At 35.5% G+C, this 15,638-nt stretch overlaps 1 protein-coding gene across 1 annotated transcript in view; it reads right to left on the reverse strand.

The window, feature by feature from the left end:
* LOC150092621 (protein lap4-like) overlaps positions 1-15,638 on the reverse strand; it is a 737,075-nt gene that overhangs the window by 228,122 nt on the left and 493,315 nt on the right. The window contains exon 27 of the mRNA XM_090414245.1: positions 14,937-15,053. Within this exon, the coding sequence (XP_090270371.1) occupies positions 14,937-15,053 (117 nt within the window). The remainder of the gene's footprint in view (positions 1-14,936; positions 15,054-15,638) is intronic.

The raw sequence follows: 15,638 nt of genomic DNA on the forward strand, positions 1-15,638 counted from the left end.
TGATGATTCATCAAGCGAAAGGGATAGCCACTAATAGAGGGATCGCCAACTTTAGTGGATCAACATCATGGTGTTCAAGATTCATGAAGAGAAACCAGCTATGTATGCTGACTAAAACAAAAATATCACGAAAGTTGCCAGCTAAATATGAAGAAAAAATTATTGAATTTCAACGATTCGTCATTAACGCAAGGAAACGAGAAAATTTTGAACTTGCGTAAATAGGAAACATTGACAAGGATCCGCTGACTTTTCATGTGCCCTCAAACAAAACTGTAGATTCCAAAAGGTACAAAAGGTGTTACTGTTAAAACTTCAGAGCATGAAAAAACTCACTGCATGGTTGTTTTATCCTGCTGTGCTGATGGGACAAAATTGCCGCCACTATTGATTTTTAAAAGGAAGGCGCTACCCTAAGAAAAACTGCTTAAAGGAGTGTTTGTACATGCTCATGCAAAAGGCTGGATAGATGGAGGAGGAATGAAGTTATGGATAGTAAAATGTGGTCTAGGCACCCTGTTGAAGAAGCCTGCCCTGATAGTATGGGATCAGTTTCGTTCTCACAGAACAGAAGATGTTAAAAATAAACTTAAGGAATTGAAAACTCAGCTGTAACTCCAGGAGGTCTAACTAGTTAGCTTCAACCTTTAGATGTTTGTATTAATAAACCATTTAAGAGATTTATGAAGAAGTGGAACAGCTAGATGGTCTTCGGATTTTGAGGTTATGCCATCAGGAAGAAGGAAGAGGCCTAGCATTTCGCAAGTTTGTCAGTGGGTTAAAGCTTCATGGGATGCTGTGAAAACTGAGACAGTGGTTAGATCATTTAAGAAGTGTGGCATTAGTAATGCATACAGAGAACAAATTGTTGTATGTGGACTCAAATTCTGATTTAGAAGAGGTTTCAACTGTCTCTTCATTTAGCTCTGGAGATGAATTTCTGGGTTTTAATGAAGAATGAGATTAAAAGGTGGGTACTCTTTCCTAGTTAGATAAGTTATTTGTTGAAAGTAGACCTACTTATTACTTTATAATTGAAATACTGTAAATTCATTACAATATTCATTGATAAAGTTTTTTCCCTAAAGAAATCTGTGTTCAAAAAAAGGGGTGCCTCTTATATGCCGGCAAACACAGTAATTATAATTTTATAAATAATAATTTAATTACAATATTTATTTATAGATAAATTTAAATGTTATTCAGTGTAAAATTGATTATTGTACTATTATCATATCATCAAATTCCTGCCATGTATCCTCAAGGGGTGTACAGAATATGATAGTACTAATAGTACTATCAGTTCACATGAAAAATTTACATCATTACTAACTTCCTATCTACAATTTTCCTCCAAACCAGTCTGTCACATTTCAATTGCCTAATGCACTTTTTTTAACCATATCAATCCACCTATATCTTGGTCTTCCTCTGGGTCGTTTTCTTGCCAACCTGGCAGAGAACACCAGTTCTGCTAATCTTTCCTCGCCCATTCTGTTTAAATGACCATACCACCTGAGATTAGCTCTGCTAACGCATTCCTGGATGCTGACAATGTCAAGTTCTTTCCTAATATCTTCATTTTTAATATGATATTGCCATTGATGCCATCTCTTCATGTCCCTAATCTTTCTCAGGACTCTCATATCTGCAGTCTCTAGTCTTTAGTCAAGTGTTTTACTTCTGACCCAGCTCTCAGATCCATAAGTTAAAACTAGTTTGAAAGTGTCTTGTATACAGCTAATTTAGTGTTCCGACCAATTTCTCTCTTATTCCATATGAATTTATTCAATTGACTTGTTACCAGCTTTTTTGATTCTATTGTCTATTTCCATATTTAATTTACCATCGTCACTAAAAATCATGCCTAAGTACTGAAATGTTTTACTTGTTCTATAGGTTCTCCATTCACAATGCAGTTGACATTTTCAATGATTCTGCATATATTCATTGTCTTTGTCTTGTTATTGCTGACCTTCATACCATATCTATTACAACAGTTAATCAATTTCGTCAGGGAATCTTGCAGACTTGTAGAAGATTTATTTACAAGTATAACATCATCCGCATAAAACAAAGAGCTGACATTAACATCTCCAATTCTGATATCATGTTTAACACGTTCACTGCCAAGCTACTTCGGCATACTTTGTTCCGGTACGCCAAGCAATTTCACTTCTTCAAGGTCAGTACGGGTAATCTCGTTGCCGGCGGTAAGCGTCACACGAGTATACTCGTAGCTGGCTTGTGCAGAGCATATACCATCTATGAGTATACACAGTTTTGCTGCTACCTCCACGAGCCAAGCATTTTCACTTCTTCAAGGTCATTACAGTCAATCTCTTTGCCGGCGGTAAGCATCATACGAGTATACTCGTAGCTGGCTTGTGTGGCTCATATACCAATTACGAGTATACTCATAGTTGGCAGCGAACATGTTAATACCGCTTTCCTTCATAATGTGATCCATATAGATAATGAATAACAGAGGGGATAATGCATATCCTTGTCTGACACCAGATTTAACATTAAACCATCTTCCTGTACTTCCTTCAATTCTAATTGCTGACTTACAACTCAAATAAAGACTAAGTATTGCTTGATATAATGCCCCATTAACACCATATAACTGCAGCATATTGAATAGCTTCTCTCTTGGCACCTTGTCATATGCCTTTCCAGATCTACAAAACATAAATACAGATCTTTGTTATATTCCCATGATTTCTCAACTATTTGTGGTAAAGTGAAGATCGGATCCTGACAGAACCTATTTGGACTGAATCCAGCTTGTTCTTCACCAAGCTTTTCTTCCACAATTCTTCTCAACCGTTTCTCAAGCATACCTGCATAAATCTTACAAGGAACACTCAGTAGAGAAATACCTCTGTAATTCTCACATTCAGTTTTATTTCCCTTTTTATATATGGGTACTATGAGAGCTGTAGTCCAATAATCAAGAATTCATCCCTCTGTCCAGGCCTTCTGAAACATGCAGTGCAGCCACTGCAGAACTTTTATGCTTCCATAGTTCAGCCTTTCTGGTCAAATATCATCTACTCCTGCTGCCTTTCCACATTTCAATTCTTTGATGGCTTTTTCTACTTCAAGTATGGATATGTGTTCCTGAGTGTATGCCTGTTGAGTGTTTTTTACCACTGTGCTATCACTGCTTGTTTCATTTAGCAATTTTTTGAAGTAATTACTCCATACTTCAAAGAAATCTCCAATTCCTTTTACAACACTCTTTCCACCATTTCTGAGCTTCTTCAACAACCTCCAGAATATCTTGCCATCTTCTTGATATTTATTTTCTATGTTCTTACCAAAGTCTTCCCATTACTTTTGTTTAGCTTGTCTGACAGTGTTCAGCTTTCTTACATTTGTCTCTGTATTTCCTGAGAGCAAAAGCTGACTTTTTTGCCAGGAACTTTTGATATGCTTTCTTCTTTTCCTTCACTGAATTTTTAACTTCCTGTGTCCACCATGGAGTTCTGATTTTTCTATCCTTGCACACAACCCCATCACATGCCTCTCTGGCTGGTTTTCTTCAAAGCTTGCCACTGAATCTCCAAGGTTTGGTTCCTGTTCTCAAACTCTTCCATTTTTTCTTCAATAATCTTTGTGTATTTTAGTCTACAGTTCACATGTGAGAGCTGCTCAACTTTTATTCGCTTTAAAACTTTCTTACATGTTATTCTTTTCAATATGAAATTCAATTTTATCCTGCTCAAGACTAAATAGTGATCACTTCCAATTTCAAATCCTCTGTACACTCTGGTGTCCTGCACCAGGGAGAAAACATCACTATTGACAATAACATAGTCAATGAGACTTTTCTTATTCCTTGCTTCTTCTCTCCATGTGAATTTGTGCACATTTTTATTTGGAACATTGTGTTAGCAATAACCAGTCCATGTCCTGAGCAGAAATCCAGCAGGCATTTGGCAGTATCATTAACTTTGCTCTTTTCTCCAAATTTTCCCAAAATATTTTTGTAAGTGTGACAGTCATTTCCTACTCTACTATTTAGATCCCCAACAAGGACCAACTTTCCTTTTTCATTGTGTCAGTTGCTTTCTCTAAAGCCTCAAAAAATTCCTCCACTTCTACTTAGTAGAACCTTCTGTGGGACCATAGGCACAAATAAGTCTCATTGTCCAGTTCCCCATTCTCATATTTGCCCACATCATTCTACTTGAGACTGCCTGCCATTCAAGAAGATTAGCCTCGTATTTTGTGTTGAATACTATGGCGACTCCTTTCTTTCTTTATTGTCATTGCCTGAATATAACATTTTGTTTTCATTGCTCAGAAAGATATCACCAATTTTTGTCCTTTTTTGTTTTAGTCACCCCTATTATGTCGATCTGGTACTTATCTAATTCCTCAGCTGACTCCATTTCTTTGCCATTCAGGTTTCTTATGTTGATAGTACCTATCTTTCACTTTGGTGATGTTGAGTTGGGGTGTGTTTTCAAATTTGTTCCAGTGGCTAACTTTTTGCTGTTTGCCCTGGTTCCCTGGCAAAAACAACAGGGGCCCTAGTTTAACCAGGCGACACCCCAGCCGGCATGAAATTCTGTCATGTTGTACCATCATTTCGTATTTTGGTTTAAGCCAATAAGAATATAATTTGGTCAGCTAAATCCCAAATTTCCAGCCCATCCTCCCTTGTTCAGTATCTAAGTAGTTAGCTAACAGGGTACACCACGAGAAGGTGAGGATTGGAGATTAGGCCAGAAGCCCTGGTCAGTTCTCCGCATTCCTTTAAAGTCCAGGTGGAGGTCTCCTCTCAGTTATACAGCTTTGACCCTTAAGCACCCCATTATTGTATTATTAAATTGATGTTCATACTGTTGGTTTGAAATAAAAAAAGAAAAAACAAAAAAAGTGAGAAAAATATTTATGTATTGTAACTCACCATCGGAGTCAGCTGAAAGGTGCAACGCTTACCGTATTTTCTCGAAAATAACTCGCCTTCGCATATAACTGGCACCCCTGATTTTACTTGAAAAAAGACATTAAAAAGTGTTGCATATGCCTGAAAAATGAAAAATGTTTGAACATGTTCACAACGAGGCGATAGTAACTCGCTCCCTATGGTTAACACCCCCCCCCCCGCAGCAATTATACTGGAGATCCAAGAAAAACAAGTAGCTTTATTGTATCCCTGATTAAGGTCCAGAGGCTTTTGCAGTCTGTGTAATATATTTCTCGACAAATAGTGCAATTAGAGACAGCTGGAATTAAAACGGCGCTAACTAATGAATCACACGTCCCCTCTCACAGAAACTACGCTGTACAGACTCAAGCAAAACCATATGTTGCACCAGAAACATAGTATCTAACTAAAAACTCTTGTCCAATTTTTCAATTACATGAAATAAGTGTTTGTTTTATTGTATTTGAAATTCTCGATGTCATTATGACATATCACAAAGGCTAACTTCAAATAAAATTCTACCATGAATTGAAATATGTCACAAACAAGCAGCAATAAAATTCAACCAAATGTTGAAACTTTGTGTGAGTTGAGCCCACCAATAAAGAGAAGTCCCATCAGAACTATAAGAGACACCCCGTCGTGAATGTGTTAAAACTAAGAAATATATAGTGAATGTTGTTACGACAGTTTCACATGTTATGGAATTCGGTTGAAGAGAATTAACATTTCAACTCAACAATTGTAGGTTGTCTTTGGGTCGCACGACCTTTTGCTAATACAGCACCAATCATACGTACATCTTCATAGCTGCTTTCTGGTGTAAAACAAAATTTAACTTGTATGTATTGTAACAATTAAAAAAAAAGGTTGAATAATTTATAAGCATATAAAAGGATATCACCTGTAAATCGCTGATGCACCAGCAAAATTCTCGGGTGTGCCATAGGTTCGCCATCTATGACCTAGAGAAAGTGGTGTTCCACCTTTTTTACTATGCGAGTTACCCTTTCTATAAAATGTTATTCGGCGATCTACTCTCTTATATAGATCACATTACCCCAACCTGATATCTGATTACGCACAAATAAACAACTAAAAACATTATTTGTGTGTTTAAAAATTTATTTATCACTTTTAATTATTTTAATACAACAACAAAACAAAAAATATATTGGAATAAAATATTTATTTCTCTATTTTGAAAAATCAAAGTTAGAAAAAAACAACAGATTGATTGTTTATATAAAAAAATTGTTTATGTAAAAAAAAGTTAATGTGAAATTTGGCATCGTTTGGAACCTTGCAATATTTACATAGTCAAGTTGATATGAAGAAGTGGCCAAACGCAGACAACCATCCAAATAATAATTTGTAATTTGGTTTCTTAATTGATTTTTTTATGACGGTCATATTTGAAAAAGCGGATTCTGACAAGTATGTCGATCTGAAACACGACAGAATTTTTCACGCAATATCAGTTAATATTGGGAATTTTTCATGTGCATACTACCAAATGACTTCATTGCTTATTGATTTTAAATGTAAACTATTCTGAATGTTTATTATCTCAAGTTCTACTTCAGCTTGGTTTATATCAAACAGCCCACTAATTTTATTTGAAATTTCTGTGATATTCAAGTTTTCTTGAAATGGATTATTGATAAAAGATACAATCATTTCAGTATTATTAAAATCTTGAATTTATTTCTTCCTCAACTAATTCTATTTCACGAATAAATTCTTTTAAATCATAGCGAAGCATTTCTTGATTTTGTTCAAAAAATTTTAATAAATATGGGAGATGTCTAAATCCGTGGTCATTTATATTTTTCTTTAATAAAAGTAAGTATTGTTGGAAAGTTTTTATTGAACTTAACATGTCAATTAAATTTTTATCTCTACCTTGTAACTAAATTTAAATTGCTTAATTTCATACAGAAATCTACTAAAAATGATAAGCGTAACAACCAACTTTTATCACTCAATTGTAAATAAATATCTCCTTTTTCATCAAGAAAAACTTTTTATATCGTTAATTAATACAAGAAATCTTTCTAAAAATTGACTTCTGCTGAGCCAGTGAACATTATTGTACAACAGAAGTTCCTTATCATCATCTGCCTGTAATTTAAATAACCGCCATTGCAGCGCTTTTCCTCGAACAGAATTTATCATTTTAAATGTAATATCCACAACATCTTTTGTGTTAAATCTTTTACTACACAGCACTTGTTGGTGAATAATACAGTGGTACATTAAAAAATCTGGATATTTGTCATCGTTTTTACATAATGAAATGAAGCCTGATTTATTACCTATCATTGCAGGAGCACCATCAGTAGTAACAGACACAAGTTTAAAAAGCGGAAGTTTGTGTTGTTTCACAAATTCATCAAATGCCGAAAAAATGTCTTCTCCCCTAGTCCTTCCCAATAATGGTATAATTTTCAAAAGTTCCTTTTTACTTGAATAATCTTGAAATACCATGCGAATAAATACCATTAACTGAACAATATCAGTGAAGTTGTTTGATTCATCAAATTGTAATGAAAACGCAACACACTGGTGAATGTCTGACATTAACCTGGCCTGGAAACTTTTCTCTGGCAATTGGAACCCTTCCTTTCAGCAATTTGAAACCTTGTCTGCGGCCTAGAAGAAGTCTCTCTCTCTAGCGACGTCTAGAACCGAGAAGCTCCTTTCTGGAAGCAGGAAACTCCTCTCTCAAGCAACGCGGCTCCTCTGAGAGCCTCCTCTAAGACCTCGCATGAAGTTTGGCAACCCCCCAAAGAATCGGTATGAGTCTTTCATCTTAAGTTTCAAGTTCAGCATGCCTTTTGTTCTCCTCCACTTTCTTTTGATTGTAAGTTGCGGCCCTTCAGAAAGTTGTCTGAACTCTTTCTGACTGAATTCGGAGATGTTTACACTTAGAGCCTGCAAGCCTTTCTCATACAAGTTTCAAAAGCAATCCTTCTAATGCTGCCATGTACAGCTTCAGTGACAAAAACACTGCCTTTTGTCGCTGAAAGACCAAGTTTTAATTAAATTTGTAAGTAAGGAGGAATGCACAAGAGATCGACCAAAAATCGCTCCACGATCAACGGGTTGAACACCCCTGATCTAGATGATATGGTTAACCAAGCCTTGGAAGGAGAAAAAGGGGTTAACTTAAATGGTTATAACCTTAATAACATAAAATATGCAGATGATATTGTAATGATAGCAGACACAAAAGAAGAAATGGTGAACCTAATAACCAAATTAAACAATACGGCTAAAGAATAGAAAACAAAAATCTTGATAATTGGAAAAAATGAAGAAAAACTAAACTTCTTGAATGGATCAACAATTGAACAGGTAAAACAATTCAACTATTTAGGAACAGTAATAACAGAACACCTAGATACCATGACCACTATTAAACATAGAATATCGACTGCATGGTCATCATTTAATAAGCTAGGTAAAATCTGGAAAAATAATCAAATCTCCAAACCTCTAAAAATAAAATTATATAATGCAATTATCATACCTGCTATGCTATATGCTTCAGAAACTTGGACACTCAAGAAGACAGAGATACGAAAACTGGAGGCTTTTGAGATGAAATGTCTCAGAAAAATAAAAAAAAACAAAATAGAAAAGAAAACAAATGAAACTGTAAGACAAGACCTAAAATATACAGACTCATTAATTGAAAAGATCAAAAGAAGACAACTTCAGTGGTATGGACACATCAAGAGAATGCCATCAAAAAGACTACCCAACCTTGCTCTGTGTGCAAGAATAAAAGAAAAACAGGAAGACCAAGAACTAAATGGATAACAACCATAAAGGTCAACTCTGGATTACAAACATATAGACAGCTCACCAGCCATGCAAGAAACCGAGACTCCTGGAGGTTGTTGTGGAAACATGGAAGACTCAACCCGTCCCCAACGGAAGAGAACAGTAAGTAAGAAACACTGATGATTCTAATGATGCACAGTGCAAGCAGTTGTATTATATTTTTTGCCTTTGAAGAATTAATTATCAAAATTTGCTCACATGATAAATACTGACTAAAAAACAAATGTTTCCTTACCATAAAATGTAATGAGTAGACTGAGATCATTCATACCCAGGTCTCCTCCCTGACTTAAATTCCTCTCACCATTAATACTAATGCTTTTATTGCTTCAATTTCATACATTAATTTACTTATGTTACCCATTATTTATTAACTGTTTTATCCAAAGCGCACACAAAAGGTTGCAAGACCTATAGCATATCAGTGCATTATGTGGGGAAGAGGAAAAGAAGAAATCTGTAGAAAGGTTTTTTTTTTTTTAAACGTTGGGTATACTATACATTAAAGATGCCAAGCAATTTTATAAACTTGGTTTTAATCCTATTTCCAAAGTAAGCAAACAAGCAGGTAAGTCAAGTTTGCACCTGAAGTATTTTCAGGTCTGAGGCAACTCGTGGTAAAGGTGGAGTAAGCTCTGATCACTTTCCTTAGTAACTCCCATAATGCAAAGCACATCTCCTTGCAGATATGTATGATGCTATGCATTAAGCAAAGGGCCACTACCCAGACTGGTTTTGACCTTTATTGAGGTCTCGTCAGTGGGAGCCAGACCCTGAGATGCTAAGGTTGAAGTAATGCAGAACTTATAAATTTTACCTATACAATTTGCTACAAGATGTTTTGTCCTTATTAAATAAAAATTCATCTCTCATCCTGAGATTTTTATGCATGACTTCAACCTTCACATCTCAGGGTCTGGCTCCCACTGGCAAGACCTCAATAAAGGTCGAAACCGGTCTGGGTAGTGGCCAATCCCTTAATGCACAGCATCATACATATCTGCAAGGAGATGTGCTTTGCATTATGGGAGTTACTAAGGAAAGTGATCAGAGCTTACTCCACCTTTACCATGAGTTGCCTCAGACCTGAAAATACTTCAGGTGCAAACTTGACTTACCTGCTTGTTTGCTTACTTGGGAAATAGGATTAAAACCAAGTTTATAAAATTGCTTGGTATCTTTAAAGAAGGAATCTGTTATTTTATTTATTATTTTTTGAAAATCTGAAGGTTGTATTCTTTGGTGAAGGCAAAGTGGGGAAGACTGTTTCAATGACCTGAAGTAGATGAAATGAGAGAGAAGGCAGTGAAGTTGGTTCAGTGAGTTTCAAGATGGACTGTAAATGGGTGATCGTTAGCAGCAGCAGCGCTTGTTCTTGTGATTTTGGAAGAAAGTGGAGGATGATAGTGGCCAATTCAGCAGAGCACTGCCCATGAAGGCAGAAAATGAACATCTATGGGAGAGGGATTGAAATAGATCTGTGAGAGAGGGATCATTAATTAACTGGATTGCAATCTTCTGGATAGTATTAGCCAATCACAGAAAGGAATTTGATGCATGGCCCCAAATATGAGAGTAATATTATATAGTCGAGTAGGTTTGTTTGGGTAAGGAAAAGGTTGGAGGTGTGGGTCGATGCAAGAAGGGAAGTATGATTGTGTTTAGATATGAAGGTATTATATTACTGAAAATTAGGGAAATGGATGTGAACTCTTTCTTACAAGAGATCAGACAGGACTAGGTGGCACTGAAGTCTACAAGGCTGTTCTTGCTCCACTGAAATACGGCTAAGAGATTACAGTTGAGGACAATGAATATGGTGAATATTGAGGGTTCTAGCACTATACAAGTTGTCAAATGAGAAGGAGAAATGATGTGTACTGTCATATGTGTCAAAGCTATGAATACAATTTGAAATCTGTGAGAGCAGATCATTTATATATAGGAGGTAGAGTGTGAGTAAAAGTTCAGACCCCTGGGGTGCTACTGCACTGGTGGGGAAATCTGAGAAGAGGAAATCATCCATGTGTAATGAGTGATCCAGTGAGAAAGCTAGCGATACAGTTGCAGGGTGGAAGGCAGACCACAGAATGGAAATTTGCTAAGAAGGTCCCTGTGCCAAGTCAAATCAAATGCTTTTGAAATGTCTAGAGTGACCATGTCATTTTTCCAAATTTTCAAATGGCTTAGATACAGAGGTGGGTGGGTGGTCAAGACTAGAAGATCAGTTGTGGATTGAGAGAGTGGCAGAATTTATATTGCTGGTCACTGATTAGTTGAGAGATCTCCAAGTTAGATGAAGTTGGCTACTGGTGATCTTCTCCATCATTTTAGAGAGAAGACAGAACAGGATTTAGAGCAACTAGACAGTAGTTTGTTGGCTGACTTATCACCTTTATTCAGAATGGGCTGAATGTGGACCTGTTTCCATGCTGCAGGGTAGTTGCTAGTTTAAAGAAAAGATACAGGATATGTGTTGTGTTAGTTCTGGGGCACAAGTTTTTAACACAGCAGATGAGACACTATCAGGACAGGATGCCTTATTCGTGCTCAGATTATTAAAGATGCTTCAGATTTCTTTGTAGTGGAAGATTATGGATGAATGGAGCTAACAGTTCTTGGTCAAGTGGGGGAAACTTTGCTCTGGTCATCAATGCAGGAATTGGAAGAGAAGAATGATGCCAGTAAGTTGGGCCTTGTCTTTGAGTGAGGGAGTTATGGCACCATCTGAATATGAGAGTGATGGAAACATCAGTGGACAAAAGTTGCACTCAACAGACTTGGCAATTGACCAGAGTTTTGACAGCCATTTGGACAGCAAGAGAGTTTGTTTTAATGTGCCTCCGATTAGTGCATCATTTTTTTTCTATACCCAAATTCGATTAGTGTGCCTATATACATCTTAAAAATAAATGTTACAGATTTTAAAAATTTTCTATCTACACATTTTTGCAGCATTTAGCCCTTTCAAAATATTCAGATTTGTTGATGGTTCTTTTACAGTTATTGTAAGCTGCAATATAGGGAGTGAGTAGCCAGAGTTTTGGGTTTGAGCCACTTGTGATATGCCAAGTTTTTTTTTTGTACTACATTAGTACACTTTTTTTTTTTTTTGAGAAACAAGGTTTGGATGGGGGCTGGAGATTTTGGGTAGAACAAGAGATGAAGGCCTTCATTCTTGTGAACACCTATTATTTGGTCTGACAAGGTATTTGGATCAGGTGAAGTGAAGCAGTAGCTGGACCATGAAAAGGAAGAGTAGAAAGTCATCCCATTTGGAACATTTGTACTGCCAAACGACACAAGACTGAGAACTGCAGGGTGAAGGTTGTTCCTTGGGCAAAGGAAACTTTTATGAGGTTGCAGTCTGAATTACCAAGAGGAGAAATGATCTACAGTATATTTGGAAGGGTAGCTTGTTAAGAAGAGATCAAGTGTGTTGGGAGATTAGAAGGGGTTGTTATGTATTCTGGTAAGGAGACTGATGTGCAAGTTTAAACAAGATAAATTTTAAAAAAAAGTGATGGAAGAATATATATATATATGTGCACACACACACACACACACACACACACACACACACACACACACACACACACACACACACACACACACAGTAATCCCACGATTAATGTGCCTCCGATTAGTGCATCATTTTTTTTCTATACCCAAATTCGATTAGTGTGCCTATATACATCTTAAAAATAAATGTTACAGATTTTAAAAATTTTCTATCTACACATTTTTATGGCTAACTATTTTAAAAAATCACTCAACAGGATGAAATAATTTAGTTACTGATTTAAAACATTTTACAAAGTTATTTTTTAATGACATACTACACTATTTCCATGTAGAGTATGTTCCAAATTTACCACAAAATTTATGCTGTCTGCTAATTACATAGCAATTTGATGATCATATGTCGTGCCTCCTTTGCAATTTTTCTTACTTTTTTTATTTTAAATTATTTTCCCAATCTTTCATCATGAGTAAAAGAATTAGTGAGCAAAAAAGGTGGAAGTGCAAAAATGATTTGAAAAACAATCTCATTAGAAGAAAAACTTGAAATAATAAAGAAAAATAAACAAGGTGAGTCCAGAGCAAAGATAGGATAAGAACACAAAAATGGGTGAATCAACTATACGAGAATTTTAAGCAAAGCTGCTGAATACAAAGAGAAAGGTAAGGCTGCTTCAAGTTCATCATGCATGCACTCGAAATCAAAGTATTATAATGATTGAATTAGAGAGACTTTGGATCAAAGATTGTAACCAAAAATGGATTCTGCTAAGCACTGACCTTATTAAATCAAAAGTATTGTCTCTTTGTAACCTTGAAAGAAAGGGCTATCAATGATGAAAAGGAAGAAGAACTCCAGGCTGGTGCTGGTTGGTTGGTTTGAGCATTTCAAAAATAGAAATAGCCTACATAATGTTCTAATCACAGGTGAAGCTACAAGTGCAGATAAGGAGATGGCCTCAAATTATCCAGAGAGTTTGAAGAAAACTGTGGAAGAAGGGGGTTATTCTGACCAACAAATACTTAATGTTGATGAAACCAGCCTTTTTTTTGGAAGCGAATGCCTTCCAAGACTTTTCTGGCCAAATCAGAAAAATCTCAGCCTGGTTATAAAGTCGCAAAGTTGAATGAAATTACTGCTAGCAATATGCGAGCCATTTGGAAGCACATTCTTCCACATTGTGCAAATGATTTTAGAGGCTTAATGTAAAGGAACTTACCAACATGAACTTACAATTGCTGAAAGAAAAGACAAGAGGTCGAGTGAGATGGAGAGCCTTTGTTCACAAGATCACCAAGAGTCAAAAATGACTGGATGGTACATAACAAGAGCCTAAGAAAATTTCTAAATCCCCTGCCCCAACTTAAATCCATTCAAATGTCAATATATGACTTTTCCATTATATGACACTTTAAAAAGTAAAATAAACAAACTACCTGCTTATAGCAGTCTTTTATCTTTGCTAGTTTTCAAGAAAGTTTAATTTGAAATAAAAAACATGAACTGACTTTCAAAAATTCCAGGAATTTCCTATTTAGACACATAAAAAATATGTGCGCAAATCATACATTTCTTAGTGAAGAAATGTCAACAGTGCAATACACTATTGGACTAAAACTATTTAATACAGTTGAGGATAATGATTTCTTAAAATTTAGGGATAAGAAAGGCAGTCATTATGATTAAGATAATGCCAGTTAATGAAATAGTACTTCTGCACTTTCCTTGAATGACTATATTCATATTTATACATAGATCTATGTAAAAGTTTGATATTTTCCCCACTGGATTCTGTGGCTAGTTTTGTCAATTTCATGTTATGTGAGGTCAAATTTATGAAGTTTGATAAGCTTAATATGGTCTTTATGTTTAGAACTATGCTTTTTGACTGATCTTCCAATGTGTCCATAATAAGACAAGTTGTACAAATATGGAACTTATAAACACCAGACAACATCACTGGTAAAAGTTTGGAGAAAGATAGGAGACTATGAATGAAGGTCGTGATATGTCTGGATTTCTTCACAATTATTGCTGGACATTTAGAAATGCCCTTGTTATAGTTATAGATGTTCTGAGGACCTCCTTCTTACATTGGGTGCCGTACAGGGAGGACTATTAAGTATTTTCTGCATTATTCTTGGGTTGTAGCTGTTTAGTAAAGCTGTGTTCAATAGTTTCCAGTTCTTGATGGAGAGATCCTTAAGAGGAACAAATTTTGTGTGTTCTGCACACTAAGGATTTTACAACATCTTACTTTGATGGATGGTGAGCAGATGCATTATGAATATAATGACCTGTAAAAGTTGGTTTATGACACAAGCCAAAAGTGGTCCATAAGGTTCCAGTCTATAAGAACACCCAAAACGGAAATTTCTCTTGATGATTCTTTCTCTGGAGTAAAGAAAATCATTATTCAAAAGTAGATGTAGGAAACTCTTAAATTGTTCATTTTAGCACACGTACAACTCTAAAGCAGATTCTCTCACTTAGTAATGCTAACAAATTATAAAGAAATGTCAACGGGACTGGTGCTTCCGATATAAATTCACCAAATTTCATTATTTAATACATACTGTACTTTAAATTTTGACTAATACATGCTATTATGCATACCTGTGAAATAAATACCCCTTCATCTTCTTTATCTAGAGGATTACCAGGATAACCTCGTGTACCTCCCTTTATGTGCATACCCAACTTTTCGCCTGGTCTTCTCTGAATAGTTAATTCCTGCAATTTAAAAGTACAGAATGAGAGAGAGAATTTGAATATTGTATAATCTGACTTATTTTAACCAACAAATTGGCAAAACAACTTATAAGAATAACTTGCATTTAAAATTCATTCCAGAATGTTCTATAATATGCTACCTGAGAGATAGCACAATTTTTCTCTTACAATACTGACATGGTTTTAAAGGTTTTTCATACCGATTTAAAAAATCATCTGATCATACAGTACAGAAAGCTATTGTTGTGCAGCAGCTAAAAGATAATTCCCATGTGATTTTCATTATAATGCAGTGTTCAGTAATTATCTCAATGCAAAGAAGAAACATTCAAGTTAGCTGTGTCCCAGTGATATTTTAATGACAATGTTACTATTATGTTTTCTATATCTAAAAAATTTTTATGTGGTACTTCAGTGGTATGTTCAACCCAAAGCTTCTATTATTTTTAATGGATTGTTAAACATTCACAAAGTTGAAATTTATGGAACACCAAAATGTTTTTAATGCTAAAAACATAGTACAATACTAGAACTACAGACAATTAATCAGAAGTGAATGGACCCAAAATAGCAAAAACTGCTACT

This window comes from Typopeltis vanoorti, chromosome 25 (genome assembly GCF_054136105.1).
Source record: "Typopeltis vanoorti isolate ZY-2024b chromosome 25, IOZ_Tvanoo_1.0, whole genome shotgun sequence".
NCBI lineage: Eukaryota > Metazoa > Arthropoda > Arachnida > Uropygi > Thelyphonidae > Typopeltis > Typopeltis vanoorti.